The sequence below is a fragment of the Haliotis cracherodii genome, unplaced genomic scaffold, assembly GCF_022045235.1.
Source record: "Haliotis cracherodii isolate W230 unplaced genomic scaffold, xgHalCrac1.p SCAF_6, whole genome shotgun sequence".
In the NCBI taxonomy this organism is placed as follows: domain Eukaryota; kingdom Metazoa; phylum Mollusca; class Gastropoda; order Lepetellida; family Haliotidae; genus Haliotis; species Haliotis cracherodii.
In genome coordinates, this window is record NW_027266319.1 from 51,379,728 (window position 1) to 51,403,062 (window position 23,335).

The 23,335-nt window shown below is 40.3% G+C and overlaps 1 protein-coding gene across 2 annotated transcripts; it reads left to right on the forward strand.

Annotated features, from left to right (window-relative positions):
• The first annotated feature begins 677 nt into the window (after window positions 1-677).
• Window positions 678-15,358, forward strand: LOC139444874 (inhibitor of growth protein 3-like). 2 transcript variants are annotated; one of them, XM_071225872.1, is made up of 11 exons: window positions 678-759; window positions 913-984; window positions 2,995-3,101; window positions 3,703-3,768; window positions 4,094-4,190; window positions 5,409-5,465; window positions 6,188-6,382; window positions 7,668-7,744; window positions 10,492-10,649; window positions 11,887-12,136; window positions 12,974-15,358. In XM_071225872.1, the coding sequence occupies exons 1-11, from the start codon at window positions 732-734 to the stop codon at window positions 13,082-13,084; spliced, it is 1,218 nt and encodes a 405-aa protein (XP_071081973.1). In that variant the 5' UTR covers window positions 678-731; the 3' UTR covers window positions 13,085-15,358. The 2 variants fall into 2 exon arrangements, with proteins under 2 accessions (XP_071081973.1, XP_071081974.1); XM_071225873.1 differs by having other exon boundaries at window positions 7,668-7,738.
• Window positions 15,359-23,335: the final 7,977 nt, after the last annotated feature.

The following is a 23,335-nucleotide window of genomic DNA, read 5'->3' on the forward strand; positions in this document are numbered from 1 at the left end:
CCGCGGGTAATAAGGCCAAAATAAAAGTTACCAAAAGTTTTGTTGATATAGGGGTATTAGTCCCAAAGTCACGATATTAATAAATAAGTCCTGGCGAGTAAACATTTGATCAACTCTTAAAACTAAGTCCTTAGTAGTTATTCCCCCATCCAACCTCCATCCGCACACACACACGCACGGACCCAAGCAAGCAAGCATGCACGCACGCACATATATCTGCCTTTGTATATATATATATATATGTATGCCTTTGGGTTAAACTATATTTCTATAAAAATATGAAAGCCGTAAAAGTTCCACAGAAAAGAAGCATTCCCACACTTCTGTCTGGAGTCATCCATCGTGCTACCTTGCATGGTGAATCCTTTTTCATACTATCTTGCATGTTTCAGTTTTAGGATTTCCAAGCACATGGTCGCCTTTTATTTACTTTCATAAAACCTCGTTTGATTGGTTGTTCTTTGTCAAGCGAATATTGATCTTTGAAACAACTGCTCCATAACGTCAATGTTGTCATCATCTAAGGCACCATGATTTGTACAGTAAAGCTTTTTTCATCAAGCTAGAGTTGTGATATAATCGTAATAAAGCATGAATAATTGCACATTTATCACGAAATCGTGCATGAGATAATTTCTCATGGACCAATCAGATACATCGTTACATTGCCTCGCACCAAAACACAAACTACGCCATTTGTATTTCATGCGGGTAGACTGAGAACCAACAAAATGCTGTACCTGGAAGATTACTTGGAGAGTAAGTCTATTTAACGTAAAACTCTTATGCGGAATAAAATAAAGTGAACGTAATTATCTTGACACGTGCTATTTGCGTAGCCAAAATTGTCTGAACCCTGTCCAAACTGACCATCTGCTAGCAAACTCAGTTCTCATGCTCATTTCTTTTCAGTGATCGAAAATCTGCCCATGGAAATGCGAGAGAGGCTAACTGAAATGCGTGAAATGGATTTAGAAGTTCAAAGTAAGTCTTTGATTGCAATAGAATCAGTGCAAATAGTTTATTTATTTTGATTATGACCGGCAAATGTGAGTGAAGAGTTATCTGCCCCTGCAGGATTGATTTCACTTCCGTGTTGTCTGCTTGTTTTGATGGAAAATGAGATGTCAGTCCAAATGGTATTTGTGTTTTTCACTTTATCTGTTTAATGGCAGTTCAACAGTTTTATAGAAGTAATCGCGTCATTTTGTGCAAACGTGGTTTACTTTGGAGAATTTGTAAAATGTGTTTTTTCCCTCTGAATTTCAAACAGAAGTTAACAGCTGTTAAAATAATGATTCTGGTTTTATGCAATATTTAGTAATTTTCAGCCATATCAGTTTGGTTTGCACATTTAGTCATTATTGAATTGGCCGCTGAGACAGAAACTACTTCTAAACAAAGAAATGTATAAAGGACTGATTTATTATCCTCCCCAGGCACATTATGCAGGGGGATATAGTTTTTTATCCTCCCCAGGTAAATTGTGCAGGGGGATATAGTTGACGCCTCGTCAGTCTGTCCATACATTCGTCAATACATTATTTTGTTTCCAGAGCACAACTCAAAAACTATATATTTTTTAACAAAAATTGGCAGATATATCAACAAATCAAACAGATCCTGAAGTGGTGCCTTTTGCTATTTACAGGTTGTTGGCGTTTATGTTTTTCTTGATTTTCATTGAAACAATTTGGACTTAGTCTCTAAAGGGGGTGGATTTCATTTCCGGAGCACAACTAAAAAAACGTTCAATATCTTTCAACAAAACTGGGAGGATATATCAAACAGGCAAGAAGTTTGACTCTGTTCATAGTGTTGTGTTTGTCTGGACCATGTCTTTCAAACTAATACTCGCTAGGTATGCCTTCATGACACTTTGCACACATTAAGATCAGGTTGTCATCTGGTGCCTATTGCTATTAGGGATTTTTAAAATATATATATTTTAGTTACCATTTCCATGGCAACTAGTTTGACTTTGACTCTGTTCATATTGGTGTGTACCTGACAAAGAAATACTGAGTTCCGAATCCCAATTCCATGGTATTTTCTTTGGTAGCTCAATAACTTCTTATGTATACGGACACTGTCGGACAGACAGATTGGACAGAAATTCTCTCATCAAGTCTGACTTAAAGAAACAAGTCAGATGATTTGTTCTTTCGAATTTGTGGGGACCAGGGGGATTTATTGTCACCTTCTGAGTACTTTTGTATATTTGGGTAACTCAGTCTTCTAAGGCAATTTGCTGCAATAAGCTGCATCCTTCAGTTTGATAATATTTCTTGGTTGGGCACCATGCCCTTGCTCCTGGGTTTCACCAAAGTGGTAGAATCCTATTGTTGTGGGTTCAAATCCTAGAATCATCCTGATTATGATTCTTGATTTATCAACACCACAGAGCTCCAGATAAGCTGCGTATCTGCGTAAAATACGCTTCAGAAATGCAGAAATATGTAGTAAAATAAAATCCAAGCGTATCAAATACGCAACGAACATTACAGATACGCTATAAAATTAAACTTGTGCGTATCATCAAAATATTGTGGAGTAACCCTGCGTATTCGATTAGCAAATCAGGAAGTTATTTTGAAATTATAACTGGGCATTCTGTCAATCTTGCCAAACTCCACGATCGTGGTATTTTTGAGTACTATAAAGCTCTTGAACCCACATGACACCAGTTTGCAGAGACTTGATGAGTAGTGTTTTTCAATATTTAACTTAAATACCCACATGTGTAAAAACTAGTGGGTAACAGAAATTTGAATACCCAGATAGAATTACTGATTCCCAATGATTATAAAATGCATGGGTAAAATACCAACAACACCAAAAGCTTATCTGGAGCTCTGACACCATGCCGATGCTTGTGGTTACACCAAAGTGGTAACTGTTGAATAACTGCTTCTCTGCTCGCTCTACATTAAGCACATGATCTGTCTGAAATACTGTTCAGCCAACTCACTGAATCACTTTTTGCTTTTGAAGATGCCCTTGACAGTCTGGAAGAAAGGGTCAAGACTTTTTTCACCAAATGTGTTACACCAAATGTGAAGCCTGAATGGAAAGAAGAACAATTTCAGAAAATAAAACAGGTACAGTATTTCCAGTTTGATGTGAATCTGAATAATTTGTTGTTGGCATCCAATCAAGAAAGATTTGTAACAAAGGTTTCATTGTCCAGTGTAAATAAATGTCACTAACTAGTTAATTGTAGACAGTTATGCAATCTAATTCTCCAATCCAGGGAAACTAATCTTCTAATTCATGTGTTCATGTCTGATCACGGATTTGCCTGTATTAGTTAAGGTGGGGCCCAGATGATTCCCAATATTTAATTGTAAGGTTCCTGGTGTTGTGGGAGGGTCCAGCCATACTACTCAGTGACACGTCAAACTATGTTTTCTTTGATATGACATGGTATAACTTGATAAGTAATAAATTTAGTTTTTATTAAGAGACTGGCTCTTTTCAAACCACTGATAAAACTGAATCATATCTTTCATGTAGAATAATTAATTTTTGTGCATTATTTGGGACACAGAATGTATATATATTTTCCAAAAAATGCACTTTTGCATAGTGGACACACATTTATTGAACACATAAGACCAAGATATGTAATCAAGCAATTCATGGATTTTCATTTTTTTAGTACTTACATTTTATACAGTTATGATTTTACATATATTTTAGGATTACTATAAGGCCAAAGAAGATGCAGATGAAAAAGTGCAGTTGGCTAATCATATATACGACTTGGTGAGTGTCAAGTAAACTGTTGGGTGCACAGATGTGTCTGAACAAAGTTTTGCCCTGCTTTGTTGAAGATACTCAGTCAATGCAATTGTAGCTGTTAAAATGTAAAAAGGAAGTTTTTTCAATCTTTGCTATTTTTTATGTTCCACAAATAAACAATAACAAATGAGTGAGTAAACATGGTAAGTAAGTGTGTCCGCATTATTGTATACTTATTATGAGAACCTGTCTGGACCAGACAAACCCTAGCTGTTGATCAATGCCACTGCGGTACAAAGAACATAGAGTTATTATAGGTTTTGATATGGTCCTGGTTTTGCTTGTTCAGGTTGATAGGCATTTACGAAAGCTTGATCAAGAGCTGTCCAAATTCAAGATGGAACTAGAAGCAGATAATGCAGGAATCACAGAAGTATTAGAAAAGCGTAAGTACGACATTGTTATCCTGGGACACAAACATGCATGATGTGTTTGTTATATATATATATCATAATGTGAATAGAAAAATGTTTGACACAAATATCACAGAGTCAAAATTCCAAATTCTTAGGTTAAGTATTCACACTGCCACAACTGGTTGATTAAATTTAAGGATGTATTCCTAATTATGGCTTCCTCCTGTCAAATGATCCATCAACACCTACTTGAGGACATTCTATGGAAAGCACTGATAAATTATGAGCTCACCTGGTTCGAAGGACCAAGGAGAGCTTATGCCATACCGTGGCGTCCGTTGTCAGCCCGTCGTCCGTACGTCGTCAATTTATTCAAACAACTTCTTCTTCTGAACCACAAATTTGAAATAAACAAAATTTGACTGGAAGCAGCCCTAGGTGGTGGGGATTCAAAATTGAACAAATGGTAGCCCTGACCCCCCCAGGGGACTTGAGGGCCGGGGCCAAATAGGGGTAATTTGACTATATTGCTTTAAACGACTTCTTCTCTGGAACTAAGAGATAGATATCAACCATATTTGGTTGGAAGCATTCTCCAGGGGTGAGGATTCAAAATTGTACAAATGGTGGGGTTGACACAACCAAGGGGCCGAGGGGCGGGGCCAAATAGGGGTAATTTGGCGTTATTGCTTTAAGAGACTTCTTCTCTGGAACTAAGAGAAAGATTACAACAATATTTGGTTGGAAGCATTCTCCAATGATGGGGATTTAAATTGGAGAAATGGAGGGGCTGAACGACCTTACCAGATCAGGAAAGTGACAGTCGGAATGTGGTTTCTAATCATGCAACCTCAAAAAGGTTAACATAGGATATTCTGTCAAAATCATCAACTGTCCCTCGCTTCAATGGGAAAGACATTTGAATGGAAGATACTTTGCATAGCTTGTGGGAAGTACTGCCATACAATATCAGCCATCTATTAGACATCCTAGAATGTTCTTTTGTTCAGTTTTCAAATTTTGAATCGAGAACTTTGTCGGAATATTTTTCAAAGGGTAATCTGGAATGGAAGTCGCCAGTTTGAAACTAGTGCCAATCAGCCGGAGAAAGCTGCTTTCTGAATGGCTTATGTCAACTTCTTGTCAGTCAAGTTCAAGACGGGTTGTTACATCATGTGAAAAGCTGCATAGCCATAATTTCCTACTTAACCTGTTACCATGGTAATATGAAGGTATTCATGTTTCTAGGATCTCTTGAGTTGGACAAGCCTCAGCCTCCTATCAGTAATCCACACAAGGCAGAAAGTAAGTAGCTTCTAGCATATGTCTATCTTGAACAAATCATCCCTTATCATGTTAAAGAATAATAAGGATGCGTTATCTGTGACATCTTGTGTTTGATGTTGCTGAATTTTGTATTGCATTATGAAAATATGTCAGAAGTGTTTAAACTTTGAAGTTGGCAAGTTGATTTTTCATCCTTTTTGGTCCTCATCCACCCTGAGTGTGTGAATATAGTATTACTGTATTTGAGTTTTTTGTACAATGATTGAGCTTGAAGGATGTCACAAAAAACCTGTTCATGAGTAAAATGTAATTTGAATTCAAACTTTTCCACAATTCCTTTGTCTGGTAGATAATCACACATTAACATGTTCATCATCAATGATACCAATTCCATATTTTCAGTTTTGAAATGTTATTTTAACCCATGTTTGAAACAGGACATTTATATATACTGCATGTTGAAAGTGCAGAAAAAAGTAGCATCCAATTATTATTGATGATAGTTCAGTTTGAATAAACTCTCCAGTTATCAGCGCTTTCTGATCCCAAAAACTTGTTTCAGGGAAGTTTGAGGTTAGTTAAGGCTTGGCATATAAAAGGAACTTGTGTCATTTCCCCAATAGGAAACTACTTTGGTAATTTTGCATCCTTTTGTAGGTCGGACCTAAAATGAACATGCACTTAGTAGTGAGGTTGCAAAATATATTGAATACAGCAAATGTCTTTTGGACTTGTTACAGAGAGACGACTACCTCAGACCTCTTCTCTGGTGACCAACCATGCCCCAGAGAAACGGCCAACCACCGAAGTGCTTTCAAAACTAGCAACAGAGGCAGCCAAGGAAGTGATTCGCCGGTCAGACTCTGCCGGGAACTCCCCTGCCATGGCCATGTTCAACTCCAGTGCAAGCTCATCCCCAATTGCATATAACTTAGGTGTGTACATTACAATGATTACTTGAATATATACTGCTTGAAAGTGTGATCGAGTTTAATGTTGACGAACACTCCTTCACTCACTTGATTTCATAGCTTTAATGCTGAATTGTGAGCTCAGAAAGGATTTTGATGTGATACATATCAAAGAACGTTAGACTGAGTAGTGTAGCCAATCAAATAGGCTAATGAAAGTCAAGGGCGGGTAGTTTGAGATCGCGAGAACCCTGGGAATGGAACCAGGGGTTAGTTTATGACACTTCGCTTCTTCTCTAGCCTCGCATACACTCATGCAAGACAATCTGTCACGCCAGCCAGCACATGTTCACAAGATTTACCCAGCAGCCCCTGACATGCGCAGTGGGTCTAGTTTAGCTGACGATATTATGGCATCAACACGATCTCCTGGCCGCATCATACATTTAAAGATGGTACTTGTTGTTACCTGCCTTGGAGCATAGCATTAAGCATCTTCCCAAGGCATGGGGGTTAACTGTCTGTAAAAGTCCAGTTTCCACCCTTGCCGAACTAGTCTGCAATTCTGGAGTTATATTTTGGCTGGACTAATGAGTCTATGCATTGTCCAATCAAAATTGCTTGATCCGGTTCGTTAAAACATGGAATTCAATGTGCAGATTTCGGTCGACTGGAGGATTTGTTTTTAAGATTTGTGCTCAAGTGATTTCATACACTTCGCGAGGTAAGACCTGTTCTGTTACAATATAGAAGCAAATGTAAGTGATATGAGAGATGGAATCTGATTGGTCAATAGGAGGAACGTAGAAGGGACAGAATTCGTAATAGCCACTGGTGCTATGATCAAGTAAAGGAATTCCAGTCTAGTTTGGCAAGGGTGGAAACTGGACTTTCAGAGTCAGTTGACACCCATGTCTTGGGAAGATTGAGCATTAAGGGAATAAAACGAGGACTGGTCGGCTTGGGTTATCTAGTGGGCACAAGTCCGGAATAGTACAAACAGCCACACGCACTTGAAAATGCACGTCACTGTGTAAGTGCAATAATCTTGGAGCAATGTAAACCCCATTTCACCTCATTGTCCAGCTGAACCATTTGTTTTGTGACTGTCAGCCTGAAACAAACTTTTGTTGACTATCTAATACACCAAATTAGGATAGAATGCAATGCAAGAAAACACAGCGTAAGTCAGACTAGAGCAGATTTCTGAGATTAGAGATAATTTCTACCAACTTAAGTCAATTAAACCAACAAGGAGTGCAATGTTGCAACATTGAATCGATGGTAATAGCCTTGTTCTTTCCGACAGGTCATATTGGTGCTGGAAGCAATGCGGCCATAGCTGCTGCCGCGTCTCAGGCCATCGCCGCCACACAACAGGTGAGAGTAGGTGTCAATATATATCCCAGGTCATGTTCTAACTATCCTACATACAACTACTCTAAGTTCTTGGTCACCATCTCACTCTGCCTGCGTTGCCTGTGGGGATTCCAGGTCCGGTAACCAGTACAATGCTTGTTGTAAGAGCCCACTTAAATAAGGATGGGGTGGGCAGGCTCTGTGACTTGACCATCTTACTGTAATGGTGTGGCTTCCTGCTCATGCTTTCAGTCACTGGTTTGTCTGGTCCAGGTTGGATTATTTTCAGGCTGCCTTGCAATAGCTGGAATATTGCTGACTGTGGTGTTATGGTTACCAAGAATTTGGGATAAATTTTAAATTTCAGTCTTGATAAATACTCACTTTGATTCCTTAAATACACTGTTGAGTGTATGGTGTTCATGTGAGTGTATGACATTAATGTGAGAGTATGAATTTGAATGTGTGTGCATGACATTAATGTGGGAGTGAGTTTATGGTGTTGATGTAAGTGTGTGGTGTGAGTGTGTGGTGTGAGTGTGACCTAGAATCCCCACAGATGTGGGTCTGTTGTGTGGTGTTGATGTGGATCTGTTGTGTGATGTTGTTGTGGGTCTGTTGTGTGGTGTTGATTTGAGTGTGTGGTGTTGATGTGGATCTGTTGTGTGATGTTGTTGTGGGTCTGTTGTGTGGTGTTGATGTGGATCTGTTGTGTGATGTTGTTGTGGGTCTGTTGTGTGGTGTTGATGTGAGTGTGTGGTGTTGATGTGGATCTGTTGTGTGATGTTGTTGTGGGTCTGTTGTGTGGTGTTGATGTGAGTGTGTGGTGTTGATGTGGATCTGTTGTGTGATGTTGATGTGGGTCTGTTGTGTGGTGTTAATGTGGGTCTGTTGTGTGGTGTTGATGTGGGTCTGGTGTTGATGTGGGTCTGTTGTGTGGTGTTGATGTGGTTCTGGTGTTGATGTGGGTCTGTTGTGTGGTGTTGATGTGGGTTTGTGGTGTTGATTTGGGTGTGTGGTGTTGATTTGGGTGTATGGTGTTGATGTGGGTCTGTTGTGTGATGTTGATGTGGGTGTGTGGTGTTGATGTGGGTCTGTTGTGTGGTGTTGATGTGGGTTTGTGGTGTTGATGTGAGTATGTGGTGTGGTGTTGATGTGGGTCTGTTGTGTGGTGTTGATGTGGGTTTGTGGTGTTGATGTGAGTGTGTGGTGTTGATGGGGGTCTGTTGTGTGGTGTTCATGTTGGGGTGTAGGGTAATGTAGGTCTGTGGTGTTGATGAGGGTTTGTGGTGATGACGTCACTGTGGTGTTGACGTCGCTGTGGTGTTGATGTGAGTCTGTGGTGTTGACTGTGGTGAGTGTATGAAGTTGTTGATGTGGGTGTATGAAGGTGTTGATGTGGGTGTATGAAGGTGTTGATGTGAGTGTATGAAGGTGTTGATGTGGGTGTATCAAGGTGTTGATGTGGGTGTATGAAGGTGTTGATGTGGGTGTATGAAGGTGTTGATGTGGGTGTATGAAGGTGTTGATGTGAGTGTATGAAGGTGTATGAAGGTGTTGATGTGGGTGTATGAAGGTGTTGATGTGGGTGTATGAAGGTGTTGATGTGGGTGTATGAAGGTGTTGATGTGGGTGTATGAAGGTGTTGTGGGTGTATGAAGGTGTTGATGTGGGTGTATTAAGGTGTTGATGTGGGTGTATGAAGGTGTTGATGTGAGTGTATGAAGGTGTTGATGTGAGTGTATGAAGGTGTTGATGTGGGTGTATGAAGGTGTTGATGTGAGTGTATGAAGGTGTTGATGTGGGTGTATGAAGGTGTTGATGTGGGTGTATGAAGGTGTTGATGTGAGTGTATGAAGGTGTTGATGTGGGTGTATGAAGGTGTTGATGTGAGTGTATGAAGGTGTTGATGTGAGTGTATGAAGGTGTTGATGTGGGTGTATGAAGGTGTTGATGTGGGTGTATGAAGGTGTTGATGTGGGTGTATGAAGGTGTTGATGTGGGTGTATGAAGGTGTTGATGTGGGTGTATGAAGGTGTTGATGTGAGTGTATGAAGGTGTTGATGTGGGTGTATGAAGGTGTTGATGTGGGTGTATGAAGGTGTTGATGTGGGTGTATGAAGGTGTTGATGTGAGTGTATGAAGGTGTTGATGTGGGTGTATGAAGGTGTTGATGTGGGTGTATGAAGGTGTTGATGTGAGTGTATGAAGGTGTTGATGTGAGTGTATGAAGGTGTTGATGTGGGTGTATGACGGTGTTGATGTGGGTGTTGATGTGGGTGTATGAAGGTGTTGATGTGGGTGTATGAAGGTGTTGATGTGGGTGTATGAAGGTGTTGATGTGGGTGTATGAAGGTGTTGATGTGGGTGTATGAAGGTGTTGTGGGTGTATGAAGGTGTTGATGTGGGTGTATGAAGGTGTTGATGTGGGTGTATGAAGGTGTTGATGTGGGTGTATGAAGGTGTTGATGTGGGTGTATGAAGGTGTTGATGTGAGTGTATGAAGGTGTTGATGTGGGTGTATGAAGGTGTTGATGTGAGTGTATGAAGGTGTTGATGTGGGTGTATGAAGGTGTTGTTGTGGGTGTATGAAGGTGTTGATGTGAGTGTATGAAGGTGTTGATGTGGGTGTATGAAGGTGTTGTGGGTGTATTAAGGTGTTGATGTGGGTGTATTAAGGTGTTGATGTGGGTGTATGAAGGTGTTGATGTGGGTGTGTGAAGGTGTTGATGTGGGTGTATGGTAGAGAGTGTATGTTTCCCCTTGCCATACAGATGCAGCAAGGTCGGAGGACCTCCAGTATGAAAGCCAGCTATGACCTTATGGGTCGCCCAATTCCTGTGGTTGCCAAAGATTTGTCCTTGAGCTTTCCTGCACAGACATCTGCTCCAACCACTCCAGACTCAACACCCAGATCCTCCAGAACAAAGAAGTAAGTAGATGTGAAGCTGGCAGGGTCTTGTATGCACACCTTTTTTCTGAAAGAAGAAATCTTTGATTTTCAAATGCAGAAGTGGTGTGAAGTCATGCTCGGCGCAACTCTGCTAAACCCCATGCAGAAATTAGTGTGCTTCTAGTAATCTGGGAAGCGGTCGGGTAACCTAGTGGTTAAAGCGTTCGCTCCTCATGCCAAAGACCCGGGTTAGATTTTCAACATGGGTACAATGTGTGAAGCCCATCTCTAGTGTCCCCCGTCTGGATATTGCTGGAATATTGCTATATGCGGTGTAAAACCTCACTCACTCACTCACTCACTCTAGTAATCCGGCATTTTGTGTCCTATCAACTCCCTCCAGAGGTTTTTTTACAATATATCTGTAAGTAGTTGTTACAATACAATGTGACACTAAGAAATTGTTTTTGACTAAGCTTAGGGATTCAATAAGGCCTGCTTAGATGCCAATATTTGGCCCCAAGTCTGCAGCGTACATCAGTAAAAAATTCCCAAATTTAGTTTCTCATTTCCCAATTCATGTTGTGTTGAAATAACTAACTTATGGCTTTGTACGTGTGACTTGTATTTCACTGAAAATTGGAGCAAATTAAGGATTGTTCCCCTCAAGGGCCCCATTTGTAATCCTGTATAAATCCCTGATGCTGTGAAGAACATTTTGCCTAGGTTTTGGAATGTTCCTATGTCTGCTCATATTGAGTGGCATTGTTCATGTGACAGCTGAACAGCTGAACGGCCCCCCAGTAAGGAAGTTATGTTCAGCAGCAGTGCTTAGAACTTTGTTATTATGGAGTTTGTTTCAAAGTTGTACAGCATTAGGCGTATGTTTCCTCAAAGTGAAGTCATTAATCGCGAAGTGATTGTGACTTGTTATATGGGTGGCTAAAGGCATTGGACTAAGTTGAGCTGTATTAGATGACATTAAAGATGAAAGATCAATACAGATAAATATTGAATTGGTAGAGTCAAAATGGCTTATGGTAGATGTTTCTAGTGGGAAAGTTTGGGGCATTCGGCAATAGGTGGAGATAGGGATGCTTCTATTTTTGACAGACCAAAGCTGATTGATAGAAAAAAAATCTGTAAACCAGTAAATAAAAAATATGGCTTTAGTTTAGATGTCCTAAACACTGCTGTGTCCAAGCACGATGGTTTAATGATTTTGATGATTATCTTTGCAAACCTTAGTCAACATTTAATATATATTTTTTCACAGACCCACAACAAAAGCTGCCGCCCTTGCCCAACAGCACACCACCCAGCCTGCCCCTCCGGCAGCAGTGGCTGCACCCATACCACCCCCGGTGCCTCCTGTGGCACCACCCCCTGCCGTGGTCCCAGAGCCTGTAGAGGACTACAATAGTGACCTCCAGGTGGATGACTGGAGCAGTGATCCCAATGAGCCACGCTACTGCCTGTGCAACCAGGTGTCGTACGGAGACATGGTGGGCTGTGATAATGATGATGTAAGTATCGCCCACTCCGCTGTTCTTCCTCCTCAGACCCCCATGGTATCCATGGTATCCATGGCATCCCAGGGTAAAATAGGTCCACACCACGTAGTTGCTAAGAGGCACCTTCAGTGGATTGGGTGGTTAGGCTCGGTGACAAGGTTATTTCTTCTCGTCATACCTGATGGCTTGCCACAGTAACAATTATTATCCCTCGTCAAAATTGGTCCCCTCATTTATTTTTTTTGGAGTGTTATGGCCCTTGCTCCGTGCTTTTCAACTTGGTGCATACTGTGTGAAATGGGGACAAGTTTTCTTCAGAAACTGTTTAAATTACATGAATGAAAGTTTATCTAAGAGATTCTTGTCAAAACTGAGTTCGAAAATTTGTCCTGTAAATTATTTTTTTACATAGTTACAGCCCTTGGTCCATCTTATTTTACTGTGGCTGCAATGGTGACAAGTTTTCTCAGAAACTACTGAGTTAGCTTATCTAAGAGATACTTATCAAGACTCAGTTATATTTTCCAGAGGGGCATTTTGTGTGTATTAATTTTACATTTAATCTTTTTTTCTGATGACATAAAGTGACCCAAGGGCCTATCAAAATTCAAATGTGCCCCATGGCGGGCGATAGTGATATCGCTGTTTTCTTTGTTCATATTGTTCACTAGCTTCGTGCATGTGACAACGTGTAAGCCTAATTTCTGCCAGTCATAGAATTCATCCTGATTATCATTTTTGGTTTGTCAGCACAATACCCATGCTCATGGGTTTCACAAAGTTTTTAAATGTCAAAGATACATACAATAATTGTTTCATCCCTTATGATAACCTGTGTTTCCTTCTCAGTGTCCTATCGAGTGGTTCCACTATGGCTGTGTGGGTCTGACACAAGCACCAAAAGGCAAGTGGTACTGCCCACAGTGTACAGCCGCCATGAAGAGGCGGGGCAGGAGGTGACAGCCTCACAGCCAGGAGAGAATGTGGACTTTTGTGTTGTGTGGATATCCTGACTGGATAAAAGTGGCTGTATGTGTGATGATGTTGTTGTGCCTCTGTGGACAGTGTACAGAGCAGTGTCTACTCGAGAACTAAGTATAATAGAGACGTGTCTGCTTGGGAACCAAGTGTAACAGTGGCGACTGCTTGAGAACTGACAGAGATGCATCTACTCTGGAACTAACAGAGCTGCGTCTACTTGGGAACTAACGGAATGGCGTCTACTTGGGAACTAACGGAATGGCGTCTACTTGGGAACTAACGGAATGGTGTCTACTTGGGAACTAACGGAATGGCGTCTACTTGGGAACTAATGGAGTTGCATCTACTTGGGAATTAGCGGAGCAGCGTCTGCTTGGGAACTAATGGAGTGGCTTCTTCTCAGGAACTAGTGTGGCTGTATGTGTACTTGTGCTGTTGAAGGTCCTCTGAAGACTGTCTCTACTTTGGAACTGGAACTAGCTTCCATTTAGTGAGTGATGTTTGTGGATGATGGATGTGGGAGTTTCTTCAGTGGCTAATGTGATGGTGTTCTTCATACAGGGATGCTTGGATGTCCGAAATGGACAAATACCATGATTATGTGTAAAAATCCTTTTCAGAATGTAACATGATTGTGATCCCACCGACAATTTTGTATCACATTTCTCTGCTTGTCATTCTGTCGTGTTACCCCATGTAATTTGTTAAAGCTGTTTGTTACCGACTTTGTCAACATTCAATATCCTGGTATTACTCTTTCAACACATGTCCTGCATCTGCTTACTGAAAGATGAACATGTCCTGGTTCCAGTTACAAATACATTTCCAATCTAATACTAACCAGTAACTGGCTGTATTTTTTTTCAGATTAGTCTATCAAGCCCAAGACTGTTCAAAAACCTTCCTTCACCGTTCTTATGTTTCCTTATTTGTCAGCACCATACCCATGCACTTGGGTTTCACCAAATTAGTAAAAAACATTTACCAGCACAGATTCGGGTTTTCCTTCCACATGTTGACACAATGCTGCATTACACCCAGGTCACTCACTGACTCACTCCAAACTTTTTCACACCAAATAGCTCACACTGACACTGGTTTACAAGTCAGAGAATTTAATAGATTTGTTTTCTGGATAGTAGTTAAGGGTACTTAATGCGACTCCCAACAATGGCAGTCTTATGTTTCACTTCATGCAATATATCCTGATTCTTCTCTCGTCTTCTGTTACCATGGTTACAGTATGCCGCCCCTTTGTTGCTGATAAAGTATATGTCTTCATAATTATGATACTGGTACTGATGGCATGGCAGTGTCCTGAAGAAACTTTGGATTAAGAATCAGGATTGAAACTTGACCTTGATAAACCAAGCCATGACTATGAATGACTATGAACTCAAATTGTTCACAAAATATGCTTTTTCAATCCAATCCGGGTGGCCTAGAATAGTAATACATGTACAGTCTGATTCCCTTGGTGTTTAAAACATGTAACCACAGCATGAGAAAGAGAATGAGTTGGCTGGGAAAACCATGTGTTCAGCGTGTGTAGGTCAATCAGCATGAAAAGCATGATAACCCAGATTGTTGAGAGGTGACCATGGTGATGCTAGGTGTGTTGGGGTGAATAGTTTTTTAGAAGCTGGAAACCTTTGTTTTGGCACATTTCCACTTGGGATCGAAAGAATAATGAGAAATTCATGGTGTGAAATAGGATAAATATTATAAATATACAATTTATTGTAACATTTACAGTTAATCATTCAAGCATCCTGATGTATTGCAACATTTGCAAGATTTGCAATACCTGGATATTTCCAGACAATTGATTTAACATGATTTAACCTCCAAACAAAACATCAAACATGATACTTGGAACCAGGACATGTATGTAGGCTTAAGAGCTGCGTGCCCAGAGGTGTCTGTGTGATTGGTGTTCGAATGTCTCGTGTTGTGCAGTTGCGTGTGTAGCAAGTGAACAAGAAGCGAACAAGTGTGCAAATGGTTGTTTAATGCTGGACACTTCTGTGAAGTGGGCCACGCATGTTACTGTTGTGACATGTTTACTCTAGGAACATAATACAGATATTTATTCTTTCCATTAGAAGCATCAACAATGTTCATCAGGAACATCGTGGGGGAAGTTGGTGAGAGATACTTCCCACTGTTGTCAGGACACTATGTAGTGCTTCCATTTGGAAAGTCAACTTTCGCTGCAACTTGTGATAACAATAAACTACTTTCTATTTCACACTGGCCTTGTTCTTGTGTTGTGGACCTTGTCAGCAGGCTGGAATTACCAGTACGCTCTTTGGGATTCTGGACAGAATGCATGGAATAGATTCCATGTACATCATCAAATACACAGTCTACCAGCAGAAATACCAAAATACTGCATCTTTTTGAGAATTTTACTCCTTATTTACACTATTATGATGACATCAGGCTTTTGTTGTTGGAGCTGATTCAGGAATTCAATGGCCATTTTGAAGGAGCATTATAAACAAGTAAAACCGACACAACGATAGGTCATTATGCAATATTATAGAGAAATTATATATCAACCATAAGATGACCGCCTCCGTGGTCTAGTGGTAGAGCGTCCACCCGGAGACCGGAAGGTACCCGACCGCGTCATACCAAACGGAACAACGTTAAAAGATGGTACTTGTTGTTACACCGTCTGGCGCTCGACATTAAGGGGCTAAAACAAGGACTGGTCTGCTCGGAGTCAGTATACTGTGTCTGAGTGGGGTATTCATGTTAAACTGCGGCATGGTATCTCAGTGAGCTAGCACTATAAATCGGCATCAGTCCGGACTAGTACAAGCAGCCACACAACACACACCTTATGTCGGAAAAAATACTCGAATCATACGTCCACGGCACCTTTTGTGTGTAGAAAATACGAAAAAGTGAAAAACGTCCTGCTTGGGCAGCCGAAACTACACGCGCAATAAGGTATATAAATGATACGGACGGCATGTCAGACACTCATACTAATACAAAAACACCTCAGAAATGTCACGACTGACACCCAAACAGCATTAGCGGGCACTGGGTATGATACAGATGGGGGCCACCCCTGCCCACATTGCTGGAACTTTTGGTTGCTCCCGTGTTGCTGTAACTAACCTGATGCAACGTCACAGACAGACCGGACAGACCCAGGGTAACTACGCCCAATGAAGACAGGAACGTCATCAGCGATGAATGCCTTAGGACATATGGTAAGTCGACAGACAGTGGCCAGGCGACTCAGGGCTCAAGAAATTACGAGTTACAGACGTACAAGTCACAGTTATTGACAGCACAACATCGTCGTCAGAGATTGAGATGGGCCCCGACTGTACGTCCTTGGCAGCGACGCGACTTGCAGACGGTAGTCTTCACTGATAAAAGTCGGTTCTGTCTGTTCAGAGCTGATGGTTGAGAACGAACAGCGGCATGTTGCATTCGGGGTATTCGCTGAGCAGAGTTGCATCCCTTGCGCACGCCAGAAACCTATGATTGTGGGTTCGAATCCCGGTTCGCCCCGATTATATTTCTAGGTTTGTTAGCACCATACCCGTGCTCGAGGGTTTCACCGAAGTAGTAAACATCTGAGACTTGCATCACTTCGGGCTTTCCACCCACATTAAGTTGACACGCCGTGATATAACTGGAACACTGTTAAACCCAATTTACTCACTCACTCCAACCAACCGACAAGAACTGATCCAGGCCCTCCAAGAAGAATGGCGACGTAGACCACGTGACGTCATCAGCTGACAGACTTTTTCCGTGCGCCGGGGAGTTTTTGCGTGTTTTGTAGCAGGGGGTGGTCGTACACGCTATTAATGTGACGTCATTGAAGAGCGATTTTAGATGCGTGTGCCCTTTGTCCATAACGTTAATAGCTTGTTTTTGCTACTCCACCTCAATTCGGGCAACTGTCATGCCAATGTCGGATGCTGTGTGACTGTTATTTTAAATGTTCATTTCATTGAGATGTTGATCTTTTTAATACATTTTACTTCATGCATCTATCTTTTGTAGTTTTTAAACAAATGTGATTTAAAACTGGTAAAGTTTCTTTTGGCCGCCAGTTAAGCATGACCAACTTTGCTATTGTACTAGTTGAATCCACAATAACCAAAGAGAAGACACGTATAACATACGCTGAATAACGACGCAGTCCAATCAAAATGAGTCGGAAACGGTGTAATACTTTGACGGCACCAGGAATATTTCAGTTCATACTTTCTCTTGTCATTGATAACACAAAGAAAAAAAGATAACAGGATATATATATATTTTGTATCATTTTCGAATTATTCAGATTGAAAATTATCGACTCTACTGGTGTTAGAACCACGGTTTTTATCTGAGTGACGGGCTGCCTATCCCTGCATACATTATCCCAGAGCATGTGAAATCAAGTCTGAATATAACCTGTCACTTATATATTATCTCTGAGAACCTGCTTTATCTCAGTATTTTCTATAGGTGCTCTCGTTTTTTTTATTGCCGTCACGAACGAAAACATGACATGATATTAACCACAACTCAACTATGATCAACTAGGACATCTAAGGAAAGTAAAAAAAAAAAAAAAATATTATTAACATTTGCAATGACTCGCCCGTTGGATTAACTCAGACATAAATGTTTGTATGAGGGAGAAGTAAGTTAAAAGAATAACTAAATCATTTTGATTCACTTTTGGAAATGAATTACCAGATGTTATCAGAGATTTTCAACATGTGGGAGATTACAAAGCAATTACCAACATCATTACGTTTCTTATCACATTAACCCGGAGACCAACTTGCAGCATACAGTATTTCTACTCCAATTTTAATTCTTTAAATAAAGTCATTATTTAGAAGAGGAAACATATATATCCTTTCCGCCTGGAGCCTCGTCTTTGGCGGTGATAATTTTGTTTTTACTATGGGACCTATTGGGGATTGAATGGTAAATACAAGCGTTGTCAATTTAATAAAATAAAAACCGGTGATTTTATCTTTTGGTTTAACGTGAAATGTGTTGCATATACGGAGTCTATTTATGAATAGTATCAGACATCTTTTTAAAGACGCAATGAATACTAGCCTTTATATAAGACATTTCACTACAAAAGCAAGAGGCCGACATTTTTACCTTACCGACATGTCTCGCAAGACATTTTACGTACGTTTCAGTGAATATTGACCCAATGTGAAATGATCTCATATTAATGTCTAATGTTCACATTTGTTAATTTAAAATGTACAATAAGGATGTAACTCAGTGTGGATAGAATTATTTATTGTTGTCATGTAAATGATGTCATGTGTGACACTTTAATATATCTGCTTCACTCTCTCACCTAGTCTCTCTGCTTGCCGTAAAAAGGTGACTATGCTTGTCGTTAGAGACGACTAACGGGATCGGGTGGTCAGGCTCGCTGACTTGGTTGATGCATGTCATCGATCCGAATGGTGTGGATCGATGCTCATGATGTTAATCACTGGATTGTCTGGTCCAGACTCGATTATTTACAGACCGCCGTCATATACCTGGAATATTGCTGAGTGCGGCGTTAATCAACAAATTCACTCACTCACTCACTTCGTCTGTCAAACAGACCCTGAAACAAATATATCCAATACAGCCCATGCAAGTCTATAATGTTTGGCAAGTCTAGATTACTGCAGTATCAGTACCTGAAAATGAAGAAAGTCTGTGGACTCATTTTTATTATATTTTATAACTATAATCACGGACCTATATACAAGTCCGTGCTATAATTTAACAACTGTGTTTTTCTGTAAAATATGTTCATTTCAGAGAGTAGATGTTAGTCTTTCTCTCATTCTTAGTTGGCCTAATTTTGTGCTCGCAGAGATCGTTTTAGTGCAATGTTGATGAATCGTATCAAGGTTTTCCCATATGATACGTTTGCCGTTAAAGACAGCATACAGGATTTACCATAATAAATAAGCGGTGTGCTTGTGTTATATGGGAAAGTACCATGACGCGTATCCGTGGCAGACGCTTTATTGTTTTTTGTTTTTGTTTTTGGTTCTATTCTATCACGTGCTTTTGGGTCGGGCCCAATATTATGGACAACCCGCCTCATTTGGTCTGGGGGCTACGGAAAGTGCCGAGTACATTATGTACGGGTCTGGGGGCTACGGAAAGTGCCGAGTACATTATGTACGGGAAGTACCGAGTGGCTACATTGCACTGGCCTACCAGGGTTATTATTAGCCTGGCAAATTAGTCTGGCCTCATTTGATTTTGCGACCTAAAGCCTTGGACGCACAGAAAGTATCGCTGCAGCTGGAAGAGTAAAATCAACTTCCTCTGCTGAATGAACATACATGACCCCATCATAATTGACATCTTTTTCCCTGAAAAGTATTATTGGGATGGTCTAAATGTCTCCCATTCTCATTGTTAGCGATCCAGGCACGAACCTTTCTTTAGCTTCTCGTTGAGAGAACAGTAAAGTTTCAGTGAGTGAATGAGTGAGTATGGTTTTAGGCCGCTTTTAGCAATATTCCAGCATTATCACGGCGGGGGACACCAGAAATGAGTTACGTTTCAAGTGACCAATATCATCTGTCTTATCAGAACAGAACAATTGGTTGTTTTGTTGTTTAACGCCGCACTCAGCAATATACGAGCTATATGACGGCGGTCTGTTAATCATCGAGTTTGGACCAGTCAATCGAGTGTTTGATATCATGAGCATCGATCCACGCAATTGGGATACAATGACATGCCTCAACCAAGTCAGCGAGCCTGACCACCCGATCCCGTTAGTCGCCTTTTTAGCAAGCATGGGTTGCTGAAGACCAATTCTCCACACAGATCTTCATAGAATAGAACAGAATTCCACTCAACACTGTGTACGTAGTATGTTTAGCTTAGAAGAGTAGCATTTTTGTGTTTGATGGCGACTAGGTCACATTTGTTACAATTATTCTTCTGAAATTAGCAAGTTCAGAGCACTTATTCTGTGGCATTGTAATAAAGGGATCAAGTTACACACAGAAATGATACTCACTCGCTCATCACTTCGGTAATTGCGATTACAAAATGTACAGAAACGTTCATCGATAGGTACATTATTCCATCTTCCTTTCCCAACTGGTAGTTCAAGTAACAAGTTCAAGTAATGTTGCCTGGGTAGTTTTAAGGGGTAACAAGAACGAAGACCAATCTTGAACAAACGGAACACATGCTAGCCGATGGAACAGAAGTTTATGCAAGACCAGCTTACAAAGTTCTCCCGCTGCTAAATGAAACTATTAAATTCAGCGCGACTAGACGACGCATGACAAACATTCATTAGATATTTTGCTGCCCCAAACAGATTGGTCTCATCCACTTTGCATCAGGTGACCTATTATTCATTAAGTGCCTCCTTGTAATTACTTGACATAGTTTCTTATAACTTCATATTAAACTAACGTTGTATTTCGTCTGAAAATCAATTTGCATTTTTCTTACCCGTACTGGCACATGGTCAAGTGCATAGCATGGGGACCGCATTCACGTTTCGTGGGTGAGCAGCAAGAAGCGCGATTTATCGCCCGCTGGGTGACCCGTTCTACTTACAAAACAATACCCTGGCTCCACAAAGAATCTTGAGCAAGTGTCCGTATTCCATTGTGCCGCAGTGCCTTAATTAAATACACTCCGTTACCAGAGCGAGGTTACTTTAAACTAAATATACTCACTTCCAAAAGAAACGCTCATCCCAAATTACGAAATGTCCGAAAACGAAAAGGCAATATATGCACCTGGTGTGCGTGTCTTTTTGAAGTGAGTATATACCCAGAGGGACTGATCTACGTAATCCACGGGTACGTGTGATAACGTACGTTTTGGGTACGTCTTCCCAACGGAATCACCATCTCTACAATTGGGTGCCTTTTGAAAAGAGTTTGTAATGTGTTTGCCAACCATATAGCCTACAGCAGGTTGCTTGGGTTGTAGACTCCCAAGGGAGTTGAGAAAGACTATGAATACCAAGTGATCCGTTAACCAGGTTAATACGTATATGTCCTGAGCTTTGTAGATGACTCTTTGTGATGTGGAGTCTTGGGCTATACAATATGCGTGTCGACCATTTGCCATTTTTTCATGGATGCCTCTTCGTTCCGACTGTTTAATCGGTGCTATTCTAAGAGTTTCGCTAGGGAACTCTTGTATACACATGCAGTGTAAAGTGTTGAAAGAACCTTTTGCTATTCACTTGTCAGAGGGGTACACAAAGTACGTGATCTATTCTACCAGTTGACTACCAGTGTTATCTCAAATATAACATTTGTTATATTTGACCACTTTCTAAATGACATGGTGTGTTCATGGCAGTGAAACAGTTTTGAACGTTATTTGTTGTGGCGAACATATTGTAAATTTGCTCCAGTCTAGACTACCAGTTGTCAGATTTGCATTTTTGTAGAAGCCTCGGTGGCTGAATGGGTAAGATTGCTGACTTTGTGTGTTGGCGATTGGTGCCTCACTCTGACAGTGTGGGTTTGAATCCCGGAGATACTGTACTTTGCAAAGAAAGTGTTATCCCAAATATAACATTTGTTATGTTTGACTGCCACTTCAGATTATTAAAAGGAGATATTATTTGCCTCAATAACCTCCTCAAAATCTAACGTAGCAATGTAAAATGGTTCCTCAAACCTTTTTGAGAATAATATGATAGGTAAAATTTTATACTCTATAATTAGTGGGTTTAATAAGTAGCGAACATATTGCAAAGTTGTACCCGTGCCAATATATACTTGTCAGAGTGGTACACGAAGCTTGTGAGTACCATTTGTCGAACTTCCATTTTTGTCCCAGATGGGACTCAACTCCAAAAACTACTAGGATTTGCACTTTACAGAGAAAGTTTTATCCCAAATATGACATTTGTTACTTTGTACTTATTTATGTTTTAACTACTCTTTGCCATCAAAGTTAGAAGTGAATATATAGTATTTACATGAAAGGAAAACAAAGATGAAGCTATTTCTATATAGTTTGTTTTAACTGAACTTCTCGCATCTACATGAGTGTCACCAGAAAACCACGTGCACCAATTGTAGTACTGGTCAGTAATATGATGTCCATTGCACCTGCAAGGTTTATGAACACGCTTATAGCCCTTGAAAGATATTTCTTATTATGTCAAATGTTGAATCCAGTTAGTATATACTGTTTCTGTTTCATGTAAAAAAACCACTTGATTTGTTAATTATGAACATTTGTTTTAATTATTCATCAATTTCTACTGTACTTTTGATATTTTCGTACACAACTGACTAGATAAATGTTTCATGGCAAAAGAGTTATACTTTGTAATATGTCTTGCCTGCTTTTGAAAGCATTAATAAGCGCATTGTGTTACGTACAATAAATTTAGATTTAATTGGGTTTTCTACAAATTGACAATATCTTTTTTTTAATCTGCAGAACATTTAAATGTTTCGAAAGTAGTTTAAAAAACCAAATATCAATATTTTATAAGAAGACAATTATTTTCTGGACTCACCTACATGTCGTCTGCTACAGAATAGCTTGTGGTCATTAATCAGTTGTGACACACCAGGGAAGCGGCAAGAGGACCCCTGCTGATAGCGGGAGTTTTGGGGGGACTTGAATGCAGTTAGCTGTTCCTCACTTTGAGGATTTCAGAGAACCTTATTCCACTTAGTGTTCAGGGTTTGTGTTTCATTTTCAGTGTAGCATGTCGGACTTTGGCGTATTTAAGAACAAATTATTGCTTGATTTTCCAAGAAAACATGCAGGACATACATGTATATTCAACGGAGAGTGGGGTTCGTTTCATACGTTTTTTCCAGATTTACATGTGAACCTTTGCATAATAATCAGAAATATTGCTATTTAGGATATTTTTTATTGAAGCAAAGTCAAAGGCAAAAAATGAACGTCCAAATGTAGGTTGGGTTGGTTTCCGACTATAACTAACAAATGTTTAAATATCTGGCAACTTCTGAATTGGTGCCTTTCGCAATTCAGGAAACTAACTCCTTTCAATAACCCGCTTACCTTACAGATATTTCAGGGGCCATACGAGAGTAGGTTTTGTTTCAAAAATGAGAATTGTGAACAAATACCACACTTTTGTGCCTTTGCAAATACGAGGGTGCCTATACTACTGTGTGGGTAATTTATACTAATTCCTTTTACCTTGACTGGGGCATTAAGTACCGTTTAAGCGGCGTTAAACCA

Bases quoted from the DNA above. Each gene is read 5' to 3' on its own strand.
- LOC139444874 (XM_071225872.1), top strand. From the start codon at position 732: ATGCTGTACCTGGAAGATTACTTGGAGA. The intron at 3,769-4,093 runs GTGAGTGTCAAG...TTGCTTGTTCAG, and splicing joins CTAATCATATATACGACTTG to GTTGATAGGCATTTACGAAA. The intron at 5,466-6,187 runs GTAAGTAGCTTC...GACTTGTTACAG, and splicing joins TAATCCACACAAGGCAGAAA to AGAGACGACTACCTCAGACC.